Source organism: Hyla sarda, chromosome 13, assembly GCF_029499605.1.
Source record: "Hyla sarda isolate aHylSar1 chromosome 13, aHylSar1.hap1, whole genome shotgun sequence".
Lineage (NCBI taxonomy): Eukaryota > Metazoa > Chordata > Amphibia > Anura > Hylidae > Hyla > Hyla sarda.
The window spans coordinates 31,437,131-31,457,082 of record NC_079201.1 but is presented as its reverse complement, the minus strand read 5'-3'; the positions used below and the strand labels follow the sequence as shown (position 1 = coordinate 31,457,082).

The window sequence follows — 19,952 nt, the reverse complement described above, 5'->3', positions numbered from 1 at the left end:
TGCCCCGACATTCTGCTACGTCTGACCTTGCCTCTGCCTAGTCCTTCTGTCCCACGCCTTCTCAGCAGTCAGCGAGGTTGAGCCATTGCCGGTGGATGCAACCTGGTTGCTACCGCCGCAGCAAGACCATCCCGCTTTGCGGTGGGCTCTGGTGAAAACCAGTAGCAACCTAGAGCCGGTCCACCGACACGGTCCACGCCAATCCCTCGCTGACACAGAGGATCCACATCCAGCTAGCCGAATCATAACAGTAGATCCGGCCATGGATCCCGCTGAGGTCCCGCTGCCAGTTGTCGCTGACCTTACCATGGTGGTCGCCCAGCAGTCACAACAGATTGAGCAACTTGGACAACAGTTCGCCCAACAAGGACAGCAGCTGCCGCAGTTGACCGCCATGCTACAGCAACTTCTGCCACAGCTACAGCAGCAACCATCTCCTCCGCCAGCTCCTGCACCTCCTCCGCAGCGAGTGCCCGCTCCTGGCCTCCGCTTGTCCCTGCCGGACAAATTTGATGGGGACTCTAGACTTTGCCGTGGTTTCCTGTCACAATGTTCCCTACATTTGGAGATGTTGTCGGACCATTTTCCTACAGAACGGTCGAAGGTGGCTTTCGTGGTCAGTCTCCTGTCTGGGAAAGCCCTGTCATGGGCCACACTGCTCTGGGACCGCAATGATCCTGTCACTGCCTCCGTACAGTCCTTTTTCGCTGAGATTTGAAGTGTCTTCGAGGAACCAGCCCGAGCTTGCTCTGCCGAGACTGCCCTGCTGAACCTGGTCCAGGGTAATTCTTCAGTAGGCGAGTACGCCATCCAATTTCGTACTCTCGCCTCCGAATTATCTTGGAATAACGAGGCCCTCTGCGCGACCTTTAAAAAAGGCCTATCCAGTAACATCAAAGATGTGCTGGCCGCACGAGAAATTCCTGCCAATCTGCATGAACTCATCCATTTGGCCACCCGCATTGACATGCGTTTTTCTGAAAGACACCAGGAGTTCCGCCAGGAAAAAGACCTTGATCTCTGGGCACCTCTCTCACAGTATCCTATGCAATCTACCCCTGTGCCTCCCGCCGAGGAGGCTATGCAAGTGGATCGGTCTCGCCTGACCCATGAAGAGAGGACTCGCCGCAGAGATAAAAATCTATGTTTGTACTGCACTAGTACCGAACATTTCTTGGTGGATTGCCCTATTCGTCCTCCACGTCTGGGAAACGCACGCACGCACCCAGCTCACGTGGGAGTGGCGTCTCTTGGTCTGAGGTCTGCTTCTCCACGTCTCACTGTGCCCGTACGGATTTCTCCTTCTGCCAACTCCTCCTTCTCAGCTGTGGCCTTCTTGGACTCTGGTTCTGCGGGAAATTTTATTTTGGCATCTTTTGTTAATAAGTTCAACATCCCGGTGACCCGTCTCGCCAAGCCGCTCTACATTTCCTCGGTCAACGGAGTGAAATTGGACTGCACTGTGCGTTATCGCACAGAACCCCTGCTCATGAGCATTGGACGGCATCACGAAAAAATTTAACTTTTTGTTTTGCCCAACTGCACCTCTGAAGTCCTCCTTGGTCTGCCATGGCTCCAACACCACTCTCCTACCCTTGATTGGACCACTGGGGAGATCAAGAGCTGGGGTGCTTCTTGCCACAAAAAATGCCTCATATCTGCTCTCAGTCCTTCCAGTCAAACCCCCATGTCTCCTCCTATACCTGGTCTCCCCAAGGCCTCTCAGGACAATGCCGTGCCTCCTCATAGCCCCCGTCCTGGTAACACTCTGCCCCGTGCCAAGCCTCACCCTCTGCCCCCCCTCCCCATTCCCACTCCTTCTGAACTGTCTGCCGTTCATGATCATACCCAAGACTTCACTGTCCCCCAGAAGGAGACTCTACAATCGCTCCCAATGTCCTCGTCCCATGTGGAGCGACATCCTGACAAAAAGAGGGGGAGACCTAAGGGGGGGGGGGTTCTGTTACGCCGAGCGCTCCGGGTCCCTGCTCCTCCCCGGAGCGCTCGCGGTGTTTCTCTCTCTGCAGCGCCCCGGTCAGACCCGCTGACCGGGAGCGCTGCACTGACATTGCCGGCGGGGATGCGATTCGCATAGCGGGACGCGCCCGCTCGCGAATCGCATCCCAAATAACTCACCTGTCCCGGTCCCCGGCTGTCACGTCCTGGCGCGCGCGGCTCCGCTCCTTAGGGCGCGCGCGCCAGCTCTCTAAGATTTGAAGGGCCAGTGCACCAATGATTGGTGCCTGGCCCAATCAGTCCAATTAGCTTTCACCTGCTCCCTGTCCATATAACCTCACTTCCCCTTCCCTTCCTTGCCGGATCTTGTTGCCTTTGTGCCTGGAGAAAGTGTCTATTGTGTTTGCCATTACTGTGTTCCTGACCTCTTGCTATCACCTTTGACTACGAACCTTGCCGCCTGCCCCGACCTTCTGCTACGTCTGACCTTGCCTCTGCCTAGTCCTTCTGTCCCACACCTTCTCAGCAGTCAGCGAGGTTGAGCCGTTGCCGGTGGATACGACCTGGTTGCTACCGCCGCAGCAAGACCATCCCGCTTTGCGGCGGGCTCTGGTGAAAACCAGTAGCAACCTAGAACCGGTCCACCGACACAGTCCACGCCAATCCCTCGCTGACACAAAGGATCCACATCCAGCTAGCCGAATCATAACACACGTCATGTCATTTTCTGTGGGTTGGGCTGGTGATCACAGTAATGAAATACATAGATGCAGCTGTGCTAGAATGAAACAAACGAGGGTGCACCATAGTAATGGTGCATCTGCATGGGCAAAAAAAACAACAACCCGGAATGCTTCTTTAAAGGGGTACTCCGGTACTCCAGCGTTCTGAACATGTTGTTCAGGACGCTCGGAGCCGGAGGCTCTAATTGTGACGTCACGATCACGCCCCTTGTGATGTCACGCCCCGCCCCATTCATGTCTATGTGAGGGGGCGAGTCGGATGACACGCCCCCTCCCATAGACTTGAATGGAGCGGGTGTGGCATGACATCACAAGGGGCAAGGCTGTGATGTTTGTTTAGAATGCCGGGTGCTGTGGGAGATCGCGGGGGGCCATCGATCAGACATCTTATCCCCTATGCTTTGCATCTTATCCCCTATGTCTAGCAGCATAGTACCCCTTTAAATTCTCTCATTGATGTAGGGGAGTTGTTAAAACAAAGCTCTAACTGTCTTAGAGTTTCTGAACCTATTTAATTATAAACAATAGTTTTCAAACATAGACATTACGGTATATTTACTACAGTGATCCCGACTCTTTTTTTCTCGGGTTTTGCGCTCAAATTGTGTTGCATGTTCCATGCGACACAATTTGCGACAAAAAAAAAAACAAACAAACGTCCATTTTACAGGAAAAACCTGAAAAGAGGGTGTGGCCATGGGAGAAAGTGTGCGTGGTCCAGACAAAATGGGCGTGTCCCCGACAGTTTTGAAAAATCCCAACATATTTACTAAGGTTTCCACAGAAAATGTGGTGGATTTGAGCTGTTACAGTTGTAAAAAAAAGCAAAACAGACGGAAAAGGGCAAAACTACACAACACTTAGTAAAATAAACCCCATTGTCTTTAAAGATTGTAAAAATGTTATCTATTATATATCTTTTGAAATAAAGAGTTACATGTTTGCACTAATACAAATTGCATCCTCCCTAAAGCCGCTCAGCTGATCATGGTAGATATCCCCCATAAATCCTCGATTAAAGGGGTATTCCAGGCAAAACCTTTTTTTATATATATCAACTGGCTCCGGAAAGTTAAACAGATTTGTAAATTACTTCTATTAAAAAATCTTAATCCTTCCAATAGTTATTAGCTTCTCAAGTTTTCTGTCTAACTGCTCAATGATGATGTCACGTCCCGGGAGCTGTGCATGATGGGAGAATATCCCCATAGGAACTGCACAGCTGCCGGGACGTGAGTCATCAGAGAGCAGTTAGACAGAAGACAACAACTAAACTTCAGAAGTTAATAACTATTGGAAGGATTAAGATTTTTTAATAGAAGTAATTTACAAATCTGTTTAACTTTCCGGAGCCAGTTGATATATAAAAAAAAGTTTTGGCCTGGAATACCCCTTTAAGCATCGTAAGTTAAAGTGGCAGCAGTATTCTCTGTATAAGACATACACAGCGGCTTCATGCAATCTATTCCATTCTGATGAGGTTATTTATACTCTCTTGTGCTGCCAGATAGGACATTATTACAAATAAACTCACGGTAAAGTCAACATTGAATAAACAATGTATGCCTTGAGGGAACATGTAACACACTGGGAAATTTAAAGTACTCTGTCATATAATCAGACAATGGAACACTGCTTCTGCAAATGTACAGTATGTCTTTGCTGCTCTTCACTTATCTACCTTTAAGGGAACTTACTTGGCACCCGGTTTATGGCTCGCAGTGGACGTAAAACCCGGACTGTGCGCACGGCTGAGAAGCTGACATTCTGAAGATCCAAAGAATATTCAAGCATCCTGAAGAAAAAAATATCAAACAGTTAAGAATTATTTTATTATTCTTTACTTCTACGTGGTTGAGAATAAAATAAACAAAAGAAAAAGTGGAAAAAATAGATTGAGTTCTATTGTCTTTTGATGTACACATACATGACTATGGTAATATATACATACATGACTACAGTAATATATACATAGATGACTACAGTAATAGATACATACATGACTACAGTAATAGATACATACATGACTACAGAAATATATATATATACATGACTACAGTAATATATATATACATGACTACAGTAATATATACATACATGACTACAGTAATATATACATAGATGACTACAGTAATAGATACATACATGACTACAGTAATAGATACATACATGACTACAGTAATATATATATACATGACTACAGTAATATATATATACATGACTACAGTAATATATACATAGATGACTACAGTAATAGATACATACATGACTACAGTAATAGATACATACATGACTACAGTAATATATACATACATGACTACAGTAATATATACATAGATGACTACAGTAATAGATACATACATGACTACAGTAATAGATACATACATGACTACAGTAATATATATATACATGACTACAGTAATATATATATACATGACTACAGTAATATATACATACATGACTACAGTAATATATACATAGATGACTACAGTAATAGATACATACATGACTACAGTAATAGATACATACATGACTACAGTAATATATACATAGATGACTACAGTAATAGATACATACATGACTACAGTAATATATACATAGATGACTACAGTAATAGATACATACATGACTACAGTAATAGATACATACATGACTACAGTAATATGTACATACATGACTACAGTAATATATACATACATGACTACAGTAATATATACATAGATGACTACAGTAATAGATACATACATGACTACAGTAATAGATACATACATGACTACAGTAATATATATATACATGACTACAGTAATATATATATACATGACTACAGTAATATATACATACATGACTACAGTAATATATACATAGATGACTACAGTAATAGATACATACATGACTACAGTAATAGATACATACATGACTACAGTAATATATACATAGATGACTACAGTAATAGATACATACATGACTACAGTAATATATACATAGATGACTACAGTAATAGATACATACATGACTACAGTAATAGATACATACATGACTACAGTAATATGTACATACATGACTACAGTAATATATACATACATGACTACAGTAATAGATACATACATGACTAACAGTAATATGTACATACATGACTACAGTAATAGATACATACATGACTACAGTAATAGATACATACATGACTACAGTAATAGATACATACATGACTACAGTAATATATACATAGATGACTACAGTAACATATACATAGATGACTACAGTAATATATACATACATGACTACAGTAATATATACATACATGACTACGGTAATATATACATACATGACTACGGTAATATATACATACATGACTACAGTAATAGATGCATACATGACTACGGTAATAGATGCATACATGACTACGGTAATATATACATACATGACTACGGTAATATATACATACATGACTACGGTAATATATACATACATGACTACGGTAATAGATACATACATGACTACGGTAATAGATACATACATGACTACAGTAATAGATGCATACATGACTACGGTAATAGATGCATACATGACTACGGTAATATATACATACATGACTACGGTAATATATACATACATGACTACGGTAATATATACATACATGACTACGGTAATATATACATGACTACGGTAATATATACATATATGACTACGGCAATATGTACATACATGACTACGGCAATATGTACATACATGACTACGGCAATATGTACATACATGACTACGGCAATATGTACATACATGACTACGGCAATATGTACATACATGACTACGGTAATATATACATACATGACTACGGTAATATATACATACATGACTACGGTAATATATACATACATGACTACAGTAATATATACATACATGACTACAGTAATATATACATACATGACTACAGTAATAGATACATACATGACTACAGTAATATATACATACATGACTACAGTAATAGGTACATACATGACTACAGTAATAGGTACATACATGACTACAGTAATAGGTACATACATGACTACAGTAATATATACATACATGACTACAGCAATATGTACATACATGACTACGGTAATATCTACATACATGACTACGGTAATATATACATACATGACTACGGTAATATATACATACATGACTACAGTAATATATACATACATGACTACAGTAATATATACATACATGACTACAGTAATATGTACATACATGACTACAGTAATAGGTACATACATGACTACAGTAATAGATACATACATGACTACAGTAATATATACATACATGACTACAGTAATATATACATACATGACTACAGTAATAGATACATACATGACTACAATAATATATACATACATGGACTACAGTAATATATACATACATGACTACAGTAATATATACATACATGACTACAGTAATATATACATACATGACTAACAGTTTGCTTTGTCCATCTATAATAACATTCGGGTCCTGCTAAATATTTTTATTTAGATTTTATTGAGAGCAGTATTCACCCGGAGCAGTAAAAGAATATGACCTGTGGCCAACACAAAAATATTGAGATTGCATTATCCTTTAAGGGGTACTCCGCCCCTAGACATCTTATCCAAAGCATAGGGGATAAGATGTCTGACTGCGGGGGTGCAGACACCCGGCGTTCTGAACATTATGCTGGGTTCAGTCCGTTGGTGACATCAAGCCATGCCCCCCTCTATTCATGTCTATGGGAGGGGTCGTGATGGTCATTACGCCCCCTCCCGTAGACATGAATGGAGGGGGCGTGGTGTCACGAGGGGTGTGGCCTCACGTCACAACCACCAGAACCCAGTGTCTGCACGGACATCTTATCCACTATCCTTTGTATAGGGGATAAGATGTCTAGGAGTTGAGTCCCCCTTTAAAGGGAATATGTCACCTATATATTTTTCCTGATTAGAGATATATACTGAAACCTTTTCTTTTTTTCTAATCTGTTTCTATTTTCTATTTGTGTTTATTTTTTTTATTTCATTTTTATGTACATTTTTATTGGGGCTGTTATCTTGCCTGTTTAAGACAACATTTAGTGATATGTTTTACAGCAGGACCATAGACAGCAATGTACAGGAGACATTTACAGAGGTCATTCTGCAGGGAGGGAAAGTTGTAAATCGTGGTGGATCCAGTGTTATCTACATAATGGTGTCACCTTTCACTCTGCTTTGAGAAAAAAATCATTAGCCGGAAATTATCTGTACAGAACAGGAAGTCTAAGCTTAGTTTTAGTCCTAGTGGCCAGAATGGAAACTGCTAAATTTCAGGATTAATATAAAATATAGATAAATCAAAGGTTGAAAGAGAGTTTGTTTCAGCTCACCTGATCCCACACGTGCACGGCCAGCCTCTGAAGAAAAGCAGATTTCACAAGAAGGGTGGAGCCAGCACTGAATAAAAGTATCCTTTATTTAGATCCAAGTTAAAATCCCACGGCAGGAAAACAATGTAACACAAAGACAATAGTGCAGGACTGCATAGCTAGGAGTCCTCAAACGCCGACGCGTTTCAGGCCACAAGGCCTTTAATCATGTCTTTAATCGTGCTGGCTCCACTCTTCTTCTGAAATAAAATATAGATAGCGAAATGAAAAATCATAAAAAACATCACTAAAAATTATTTTTAAAAAGTTTAACGTAAAAAATTTAATTTAAACAATAAGTCGTTTCCTGATGACGCAACATTCACACCCTCTGACTGTTTATTCCCGCCCACTAACTGATATTTAAAGGGGTACTCCACTGGAAAACATTTTTTATTTTATTTTTTATCAACTGGTGCCAGAAAGTTAAACAGATTTGTAAATTACTTCTATTAAAAAATCTTAATCCTTCCAGTACTTATCAGCTGCTGTTATGATCCACAGGAAGTTCTTTTCTTTTTAAATTTCCTTTCTGTCTGACCACAGCTCTCTCTGTTGACACCTCTGTCCATTTTAGGAACTGTCCAGAGGAGGATAGGTTTTCTATAGGGATTTGCTCTGACTTCTGACAGTTCCTAAAATGGACAGAGGTGTCAGCAGAGAGCACTGTGGTCAGGCAGGAAGGAAATTCAAAAAGAAAAGAACTTCCTGTGGATCATAACAGCAGCTGATAAGTACTGGAAGGATTAAGATTTTTTTAATAGAAGTAATTTACAAAATCTGTTTAACTTTCTGGCACCAGTTGATTTAAAAAACAAACAAACGTTTTCCAGTGGAGTACCCCTTTAACTCTGATTAATAAAGTGAAGTTCACGCCCTTCTGACAAACTATAAACCCTCATATCTCAGTAACAGAAGGGCATTTTAAGAAACTGGGAAAAGACGTGTGATCAGGGCACCCTAAGATATCTAATGAAAGTAATTTTTTGGGTTGGCCACATATTGTTTTTTTTTGGTTGGCCACAGGTCAACCCCCTCCCACTGCATCAATTCATATTGCAACAGCATTTTTGTTTATTCTTTCCTAAAAATGCCATACTTTTAAAGGGAATCTGTTATCAGTATCACCCACACTGATGATATTGATACTTACCTATCCCCGATCCATGTTCCCGTTCGCCCTATATCCTCCTTATTTGGGAAACAGGCTTGGTGCACGGGTGATGCTCCAGGGGCATACTGACATCACCGCTGCAGCCACAGCCCGGCTGTGAGCAGGCTTGAAGAAGCAGCAGCAGTGATGTCAGCGTGCTCCTAGAGCGCCAGATCGGGGATAGGTAAGTATCATTATCATCGGTGTCACCTACACTACCAGCCTTTACCAGATTTCATTTTTGTACTTTTTAAAGGGCTCATTTTTGTACTTTTTAATGGCACCCTTCATCTACCACATTAGCGTTGCAAAACCAAAAAAATTTTTGTGGGATTGTTTGGGGAGAAGCATTTTTTGGCTTGTGATGTGATTTTGAGTTACTCTATTCTCAACCTTATAGCTTTTTATTTTACCATCTATAAAGTTGTATGAGGGTTTTTTTTTTGTATTGAGTTGTAGTATTAATACATTTTAAGATAGATGTGCATTTTTATTCTATGATTTTGGGAGCAAAGGTGACCACAAACATTCTTTATTTTTTCTTTTCTGAATAAAGAGGAAATTAATTAACAATTGAAGTTGCAAAGGTGCATTGGACCTTTTTTTTTTTGTACACTAAGCATTCACTATGCGGAATATACACAACTACCAAACAACATTACTCATAAATTCCAAATACAAATCTTGTTATTTATTTGTAGAGAATAATAATTGGTCAAAAATAAATAAATAAATAAAATAAAAGATGCACTGCATTCAGACCTCAAATAGTGTAAAGAAACAAACTCATAGTAATTTCTTAACAACATAATGTTATCAGAAATCAGTACTTGGTGAAATAACCACAAGATATCTAACTGTATCTCAGTTAGTCTTGGTTCACACTACGTAATTTCCGACAAAAATTCTGATGCAGCAGAATCCTATCAATGGGATTCCACTGCACAGTGCACGCTAAAGAAATTCCGCTGCTAAGGGGGCATTCACAACACGTTTTCTTCATATGTTCACCGGTTCTGGCAGGACCTGGCCAGCATCTTATGCATTTGAATGAGCCGACCGGAGTCATATTCATTCATGACTCCAGTCGACTAATTTTTGCACCGTATCCAGGTTTGTTGCTGGACCGAAAACTGCGACATACCATCGTCACCGGATCTGGGGGGGGAAATGTCAAAACTGGCCACTACCATGTCCCCGCCGGATCCAATGACCATTTGAAGAAAGTGTGGCGTGAATGCACCCTTAAAGAATGCTCTTGTTCATTCTTAAGGGGAAATCGGCTTCATAGACATTGCCGTCTATGGGGATGACAATATTCGCGTGGTCCTAAATGTCTGGGCGGCATTAGGAATCTCTGGCCAGAATTTTTCCAGCTGGGGATTCTATAGTGTGAACCTAGCTTTACTTATTGATATGAAAACTCCCTAGAGAAGTTTCCACAGAAAACTGGTTGAACCATACAGTAAAGTGTATGAACCTAGGAGGACAATGCATTAGCATTAGATTAGTGGGTACCGTGGGACCTATCAGTACTGCTCCCCATAATGGAAATACAGAATCTTGGTTCCAGTTCTATATATTTGGTGAATTCTTACAACTGATCAATATATAGGTAAACTAGTAAGGAGCTGCACTACTAAAACAGGCCTGCCAGTAGAACAATAATGTCAAATCCAGGAAGAGCGGAAATACAGGAGGGACCCTGCTTAACTACACCTAAGGCGGTGCATGGATAGAGAAAGTAGCTTCAAAAACATAAGTAACAATAGCAAATAGAAGTCTGGCACTCAGTGCTACTGGTATACAGCTTACACCTTCATTGTAGATGGACAGAGGATAAGGGAGACACTGTCTCCCTGATCCTCCGTCTGGCTACAATGAACGTGTAAGCTGTATACCAGTAGCACTGAGTGCCAGACTTCCATTTTCTATTGTTACTTGTTACATCTGATCAAATGTCTGATTGAATTTCCTTACTTTGTGACATTATAAATTATAGCTGTATTCTTTTTAACCACTTAAGGACACAGGGCGTACCCGTGCGCCCCCGTTCCCAAGTCCTTAAGGACTCAGGATGTACAGATACGCCCTGCTGTTTTCAGGTCCCCGCCACTCGCCAGGCCGGGACCAGACCGGGATGCCTGCTGAAATCATTCCGCAGGCATCCAGAGCCGTCTTTTCTCCTGCGGTGTTGCTATCAGTGTGTGAAGAGTGGGAGAAGAGGGTTGCATTGACAATCCAGCACATTGGGCAGCACACTGAACACATTTTATAAGTGGTCAGAAACTTGTAATTAACTCATGAAAGAATAAAGTTACGTTAAAACCAAGCACATCATTGTTTTTCTTGTGAAATTCCCAATAAGTTTGATGTGTCACATGACCCTCTTCCTATTGAAAAAACAAAAGTTGGATTCAAAATGGCCAATTTCAAAATGGCCGCCATGGTCACCACCCATCTTGAAAAGTTTCCCCCCTCACATATACTAATGTGCCACAAATAGGAAGTTAATATCACCAACCATTCCCATTTTATTAAGGTGTATCCATATAAATGGCCCTCCCTGTAGTATCCCTCTTTTCACATCCCTCGCCGCCAGATCCACGCTCGCTTGTGGGACAGCCTGGAAGAATCAAAGAGGCCTTCCAACCCATCCCCTACACACACCTATCCCCTGGGGTGTGTCCCGTGCCCTTACACATGGAAACCTGTTGCTGGTCAGGTATAAGGATAAGAGGGATGTCCTTATGCTGTCCACAATTCATGAGAACGGCAGCACCCCTGTCCCTGTGAGAGGTATCGCAGGACCGGTCCTCAAGCCCAATTGTATTCTGGACTACAATCGGTATATGCAAGGAGTTGATTTGTCTGATCAAGTCCTCAAGCCATATGATGCCATGCAGAAAACACAGACATGGTACAAAAAAGTTGCGGTCTACATGGTACAGGTTGCCATGTACAACTCTTTTGTACTGTCCCAATACGCTGGCAAAACAGGTAAATTCCTGCAGTTCCATGAGGAAGTTCTAAAGGCCCTGATCTTTGGTGGCTGCCAAAAAAAAAATCCCTCAAAAAATGCAGTGTGTCACAGGAGGGGAATTCGAAAGGACACCACCACTAAATGTGACATTTGCCCCGATAATTCCTCCCCCCCCCCAAAAAAATGGGTCATGGTTCGCAGAGTCAACAGCATTGGGGGGTTCCAAGTTGCCTCAAATGCGCAGCGCTTTCTCCCCACCTGAGCGGGGTGCGCATTTGAGGGAACAGAATAGGGACAGCCACAAACATTACATTCCCAGAATGATGATTCAGAGCATAGGGTTTGGGGTGGGCATAATTTTTACTTTTGGCTATGCTCTGGGTCATCATTCTAGGAAAATAATTGGCATATCAGTAGTAAAATTGCAATTTTCCTTTTTTCCCAAACTACACTTCATCCATTCCTAGAAAAAAAATTTAGGGAACACCCGTCTGTTCCAAATGTCCACTTCACCCCATACACCTTCCCTAGTGGGTATACTGTTTGTAATAGGCTCACATGTGGGTGCTCCTTTCTTGTATTTTCCTCTGAATGTATGTAACTGTCAGGTCCGTAAGAAACATTGGCCTCAAATGCGAAGAGTTCTCGTTCATGAGCTCTGTCATATTTTTCTGCGTACGGGCCGGTATGAGGAATCCTTTTTTGCGCCGTGTTCTGAAGTTTTTATCGGTACAATTTTTGTATTGATTGGACTTTTTGATCGCTTTTTATTCATTTTTTCATGATAGAAAAAGTGACCAAAAATACACTATTTCGGATTTTGGAATTTTTTTGCGCGCACGCCATTGATCGTGCGATTTAATTAACAATATAGTTTTATAGTTCGGACATTTCTGCACGCGGCGATACCACATATGTTTATTTTAATTTACACCGTTTTTTTTATGGGAAAATGGGGGTGATTCAAACTTTTAATAGGGAAGGGGTTAAATGACCTTAGTTAACTTTTTTTTTTCACTTTTTTTTGCAGTGCTATAGCTCCCATAGGGACCTATAACACTGCACACACTGATCTCCTATGCTGATCCCTGCAAAGCCATAGCTTTGCATGGATCAGTCAGATAGGGGCTTGATTGCTCAAGCCTGTAGCTCAGGCTTGGAGCAATCAATCGACGATCGGACGCCGCAGAGTCATGTAAGGAGACCTCCTCCTGCTTCCCAGCTGATCGGAACATCACGATTTTTTTCCGCGATGTCCCGATCAGCCCGACTGAGCTGCCGGGAAGCATTTACTTTCGTTCTCAGATGCGGAGGTCAACTTTGATCGCCGCGTCTGAAGGGTTAATAGCGCGCGGCACAACGATTGATGCCGCGCGCTGTTAGCCCAGGATCCCGGCTGTGGGACCGACCCGGTGTGATGCGGGGTCACGGCGTGACCCCGTTTTAAACACCGGGATCATGCGTAGGGTGTACAGGTACGCCCTACGTCCTTAAAGAGGTACTCCGCCCCTAGACATCTTATCCCCTATCCAAAGGATAGGGGATAAGATGTCAGATCGCCGCGGTCCCGCTGCTGGGGAGCCCTGGGATCCCCGCTGCGGCACCCCGCTATCATTACAACACAGAGCGAGTACGCGCTGTGCGTAATGATGGGCGATACGGGGGACGGAGCAGCGTGACGTCATGGCTCTGCCCCTCGTGACATCACGGCCTGTCCCCTTAATGCAAGTCTATGGGAGGGGGCGTGGTGATCACCACGCCCCCTCCCATAGACTTGTATTGAAAGGGGCGGGCCGTGAAGTCACAAGGGGCGGAGCCGTGACGTAACGATGCTCCGGCCCCTGTATTGCCCGTCATTACGTGCAGAGCGAACTCGCTCTGTGCTGTAATGATAGCGCAGTGCCGCAGCGGGGATCTGACATCTTATCCCCTATCCTTTGGATAGGGGATAAGATGTCTAGGGTGGGAGTACCCCTTTAAGGGGTTAATTGATATATTTGATATATAATGCTAATAATAACCAGCAGCAGCTTCATAACCCTATTGTGGAATTATGTTGAAATGACTCTTCCATTAACAATTACTGCTAACATTTTTTTATATTTTTCTCTTATTCAGAAGAAGCTTTTTGATTCAATACATAGTTCATAAACTCCCTCTCCAGACATCCTGTGGGCCACAACTTTAAAGGCACGGAGTTGCCTTTCCAGGAAATTCCAGTTCATTAGAGACATCTCCCCATGTACTTCAGGGAAGTCGGTAAAACAAGAGATCCGAAATGCCTGATGCCTCAGGAACACCACACTTTTGGCCATGCTGTGCAGATTTTTATGTGGATTCCTTGCCACAGCCAGGAGATTCTTGTGTGCTGAAACAGACTTTAATTTAAACCAGGTGTCTGCTTTGGTTTAGAAGCGAGAGAAACGAAAAGGAAAAAATGTAACTTTTTTTTTTCTGAAGTAAGAAACAATAATACGTTTGTTTACAGAAACGGGTAACACCTCACAGTTAAAGGAATATTCTCCAACATGGGCCAAATCAGTGAAATGCAACACTTTAGTTTTGCGGTTAGCACTTAGCGACCGAGCACAAATTGTTAATTTCGAGACTTTGCATATCAGCATAAGAATTTTGTTTTTGAGACTAGTTTCCATGAAGATCAGCATTCCAAAATATTAGAAGTAAGGCTCCAGATTTTTAGTCCGCCCCCCCCCCCCCCTCTCATATTATTCGGTTCCTCACTAATTTTATTTACATGCGACCTTGGTCACAGCAATGTGGAAACAAATAACACTTGTATATGTTACTCACTAGGTCATTACATGTCTTTTATTTATGTGTCTACCTTCTGTATTTGGCTCACAAAGCCCTGCGTTCTGTTGCTCACTCATTCTGACATCCACTTCTCAGGAAGGGGTGTGTCCAAGACAAGCACTGAGCCCGTCCTCACTCACAATGCATTCACTTTTCCCTGAGTCTGCTGCACTGTGCAAGGTCTCTTTATTTAATCACTGCAGGCTGCTCTGTAACCCCCTATTCTCTGTTTTCAGACAGGAGTCTAATAGACAGGACAGGAGTGAGGAGAGGAGTGCTTGTTCCACACTCACTTACTGGACTTTGTCCCAGCCTGTGCTTTAGCTGGGACAAAGATGCTGCTGCAGCTGGACAGGATTATGGTTCTGGATGGTATAGGGACCCCTAGTGGTCTTTTTTTATACGCCATCATTTCTATGAAAACAAGATATATATATATATATATATATATATGTACAATGTTTGCTGCTGCAATCCTCTTATTTTGTATACTCTGATGCCATGGCAGTGTGCACCCGTGTATTAGGCTGTTGTGCCGGCTATCTTTCTTTTTTCTTGTATGTACAATTCAGGGGGTAATGGCACCCTGTTTAGCTGTGCACCCCTCCCCCTTTCTCACAGGTGGAGTTTTAAATGGATCCAGCATGTCACCCAGTCAGAGGCTATATGCCCAGCAGAGGTGAGTGGATAGTTGAGTGTTAGGCTCAGAATTTGTGCTAGGTTCCCATCCTAAATGAGGCCACCTCCCCGTGGAGGATGGGGGACACGTTTTGATCAAAAAGTGCGCTAAGAGCCTCAATTTTTTTGACCAATGTGTGCTGCTGCAATCCTCTTTTTTTGTATATATATATAAATATATATATATATATATATATATATATATATATATATATATATATATATTAATATTAGAATGGTTAATGTTTTGATGTTTTGCCAAAATACACTTTCTTATATTACAGCTGTATTTATTAAAGGACACAATTGGATCCCTCACTGTCTGTTTTAAATGCCAGATAATATTGGGGCACGTTAACCCTTTCAGGACTGAGGATTTTTCAGTTTTTGCACTTTTGTTTTTCCTCCTTACCTTTTAAAAATCATAACCTTTGAACCTACAGATCCATATGATGGCTTGTTTTTAGCACCACCAATTGTACTTTGTAATGACATCAGTCATTTTACCAAAAAAATCTACTGTGAAATAAAAACGGGGCTTCCGTTCCTACGCAGTGCATTTTTCGTTAAAAGTGACACCTTATCATTATTCTGTAGGTCCATATGATTAAAATGATCCCCTACTTATATAGGTTTGATTTTGTTTTACTTCTAATAAAAATCATAACTACATGCAGGAAAATTAATACATTTAAAAATTTCATCTTCTGACCCCTATAACTTTTTTTTTTCTGCATAAGGGGCGGTATGAGGGCCCATTTTTTGCACCATGATCCACATTTTTATCGGTACCATTTTTGTTTTGATGGGACTTTTTGATTGCCTTTTATTGATTTTTTATGGCATAAAAAGTGACCTTTGGAATTTTTTTTACATGTATGCGATTGACCGTGCGGTTTAATTAAGAATATATTTTTATAGTTTGGACATTTACGCACGTGTCTATACCACATTTGTTTATATTTATTTCCATTTACATCGTTTTTTTATGGGAAAAGGGGGGGTGATTAAAACTTTTATTAGGGAAGAGGGTTAAATCACATTTATTAACTTTTTTTTTACACTTTTTTTTTAAAACTGTTATAGCCCCCATAGGGGACTATAAAATGCAATACATTGATTGCATACACTGATCAATGCTATGCCATAGCATTGCATCATGGCCTCTGGCTCCAGGTGTTCTGAACAAAATGTTCAGAATGCTGGAACACCAGAGTACCCCTTTAAGTCTGCCCTGTCTATGAATTAAGCAATATTAATAAATCTGGGCCATTGTGTTGTCCACAGTAATGTCAACCACCCCACGAGTTTGCAGACAAACCCATGTGGTCACAGGCTGCTGCATTTTAGACACGGGTGGCGCCTGATTTGATTTCACCCTTTAGATCAACATCAGGGGAACAGGAAACAATGTAAATAGTAAATGAGGCTATGGACAGCTTTGAATTTCTTTTTCATTGACTTACTAGTATTTTGGGTTTTGTGTTGGGATTTTTTATTTAATTATGTTGCACTATTTACCTTCTCAGCCTGCATGTATCACAATACACTACAAGGAATAGTTTACTATGTGCATAAGATTTATGGGGCTTCTTTTATAAATATCAGACAATATATCTTCTCAGAGACACAAAAGATTTATGTCATGAAAGACCATGTGGACTACCTACAATAGTCTGCGCCAATATTTTCTTTTTATTGTTAGGATGGATATGCATTTATTTAGGTATATGTAAAGGAGTCTGGCCGTTAATAAATTGGTTATGGTTATATTTCTATTTTATCACCTCAGTTTCTCCTCACTTTATTTCCTACTCATTTTTATTTATTGAAATGTTGATTTTCCAACCAAATCTGCTGGAAGCTTCTTCTATTCTAATATAAGGGGTTCATATCCCAAGATTACAACTTGCTATCCATCTCTTGGATAAGTCATATGTACCTGATTGGTGAAGGTCTGACCATGAGCATGTTCAATTTATGTCCATTCACACACTATGGGCCCAGCTAAGATAGTTGATTGCTGTAGTATATAATGGAATCCTAGTCTTTCATGAGTCTTGTCATTCATGAGGTCCTAGTGGCCTGACTCCCATGATTAAATACTAGTAAAAATGTATTTATACCTAGAAAACTAAAGATTTTAGTAATGTCACCCTTTTCCTTCTGTCCTCCTTGTTATAAGTTAAAGAGGTATTCACATATCCATCATCAGTTTGTAGGGCATGTAATGTTACACATTTTCGTAAATATATATACTTTTCAAAATTCTCCTTTTCATGTTACAGCTGCTTTCTCTGCCTCTTGTTTACTGCTCGTTGTCTAGGTTACAGACCACCTCTCCTTACTCTGAAGCAGTGGACGGTTGCTGCTTACTTTATACACTCTCTCCGGAGGGAGTAGGAGAGAAAAGTTATCTGCCAGGAACCTTATCTTTATGTAAACAATCACTCATGCATGGGCTCTTCTGCTTGTGTGCAAGCTGTACTGTGTCAGTGAGTCATGCAAAGTGCTAGTAACTTGCACAAAACCATCAAATTCTCTGTGTCTGAAGTGTCAATCACAGAGCAAGAGCCCTCCCTGTTATTAGAAGGAAGAGAGAGGAGGATTTGCTCTGTTATGAGCTGAAAAGGTGTACAAAAAATGAGTACATCCTGTTACATTTTTTAAATCACTCCTTATAAGTATTGTGATCTTTCACCATTTTTGTAGCCTGTCTTTGGACCAGCTCTATTTTATCAGTGTCTTTTTCATTGTAAGGAAAGTCTCCAGAACTGAACCCAATATTCCAGACCAGAACTCACCTGAACTCTTTACAGTGTGGTCACAATCTCCCTCTTCCTGCTGGTCATACCTATATTCCTATACCTATGCCCTATTGCTAGCTGCACTGTCCAGTCATTTTGAAGCTGTCAGATACTATGATTCCTTTATCCTATTTTTTATGCAGTCCTGGTTAACACAGACCTGATTCAATACTCATATAGTCAGGGGGCAGACTGAAATTTTTTTTCCTGCCGACTTTGTATGAAATTGTATAATAATAATATTGACTAACTCATACATAGCCAATTTTGATGTACGTACCCCGAAGGGAACTTAACTATGATGATGGATATGAGAGAGTCAATTGAAATACAAGAAAAAGAAGGGGTAGCCTATTAGTGATAGTAATCAACATGGTTGATCACATAGAGACGATCAAGATGCAAATGTAGGTGAGATGGGAATTGTGGACTGTGGAGTTATTCTCCATTTATATAATGATGAAATCATCTGAAGGGCAATTATGTAATAATGGAAAATAATATTAGTCTCTATTGATTATCCCCATTGAGATACCACTATGCAAGTGATTGAATAAGCTACTGTAACTTACTGATTCCCTAGTACAACTCCAGAGATAACTACTTACCCAATCTGATGAAACATCTGCAGAATATAAATGAACATTCAATATAGGAGAAGTGATTGTAAAGTATCCACATTGGAATATCGTATATAGACTATGAGACTAAGAGATTGTGCATCCTTATTTGTGCAGCACTTGACCTGATACTACCCGGGTCTCAGCTTCACTCCTAATGAGACTAAGAGCTTGCGCATTTTGATCTGTTCAGCATTGACTCAATACTATCATGATCTCAGCTTTACTCTAGGTTTTAGCGCAGGTGTCACTGTGCAGCTACAGAGAAGAGAAGTGGACGAAATTGTAAGTGCCTGTGCAGAGGTCATAGTGCAGGTACGTATGTGAACACTGAACCTATCGCGGTTTGTTTACATCAGATATGGAGCTGATTTGTTAAAATAGTGATAACCTGGTAGGTTGACTGTAGTATCAATATAAGTGATGGGATGCGTATTGGATGGATGGCGTGGCAGCCAATCCGCATCAAATATGTCCCGGTCGGTGATGTCATCAAGGGAGGTTTTATAAACCCCTGATTTGGCGTTCTTGCGCTCAGTGCCTATTGTCCTCTTGACAAAGCTGCATCTTGCAGCGAAACATGTTGAGGGGTCTAACTATTGGTGGTGCATGCAGTGACCTTATGATCGGAGTGTCAGGAGCCAGGCTGGCACCATTATACAAATAGACTATTTCATGGAGAGAAATACACTGCATTTTTAATCTTTTGCTTTTGGTGTGAGAAATAATAAAGATTATAAAGTTTTTATATATGGGAAATAGGGTATTTATGGATCACCTCG

At 41.2% G+C, this 19,952-nt stretch overlaps 1 protein-coding gene across 9 annotated transcripts in view; it reads right to left on the bottom strand.

Annotated features, from left to right (window-relative positions):
* CACNA1G (calcium voltage-gated channel subunit alpha1 G) overlaps positions 1–19,952 on the bottom strand; it is a 380,651-nt gene that overhangs the window by 203,724 nt on the left and 156,975 nt on the right. For 8 of the 9 annotated variants that reach the window (XM_056550710.1, XM_056550708.1, XM_056550703.1 and 5 more), the window contains exon 4: positions 4,397–4,494. In XM_056550710.1, coding sequence (XP_056406685.1) covers positions 4,397–4,494 — 98 coding nt within the window. Of the gene's footprint in view, positions 1–4,380; positions 4,495–19,952 lie in introns of those variants that run through there. The other variant, XM_056550711.1, reaches the window with a different exon arrangement.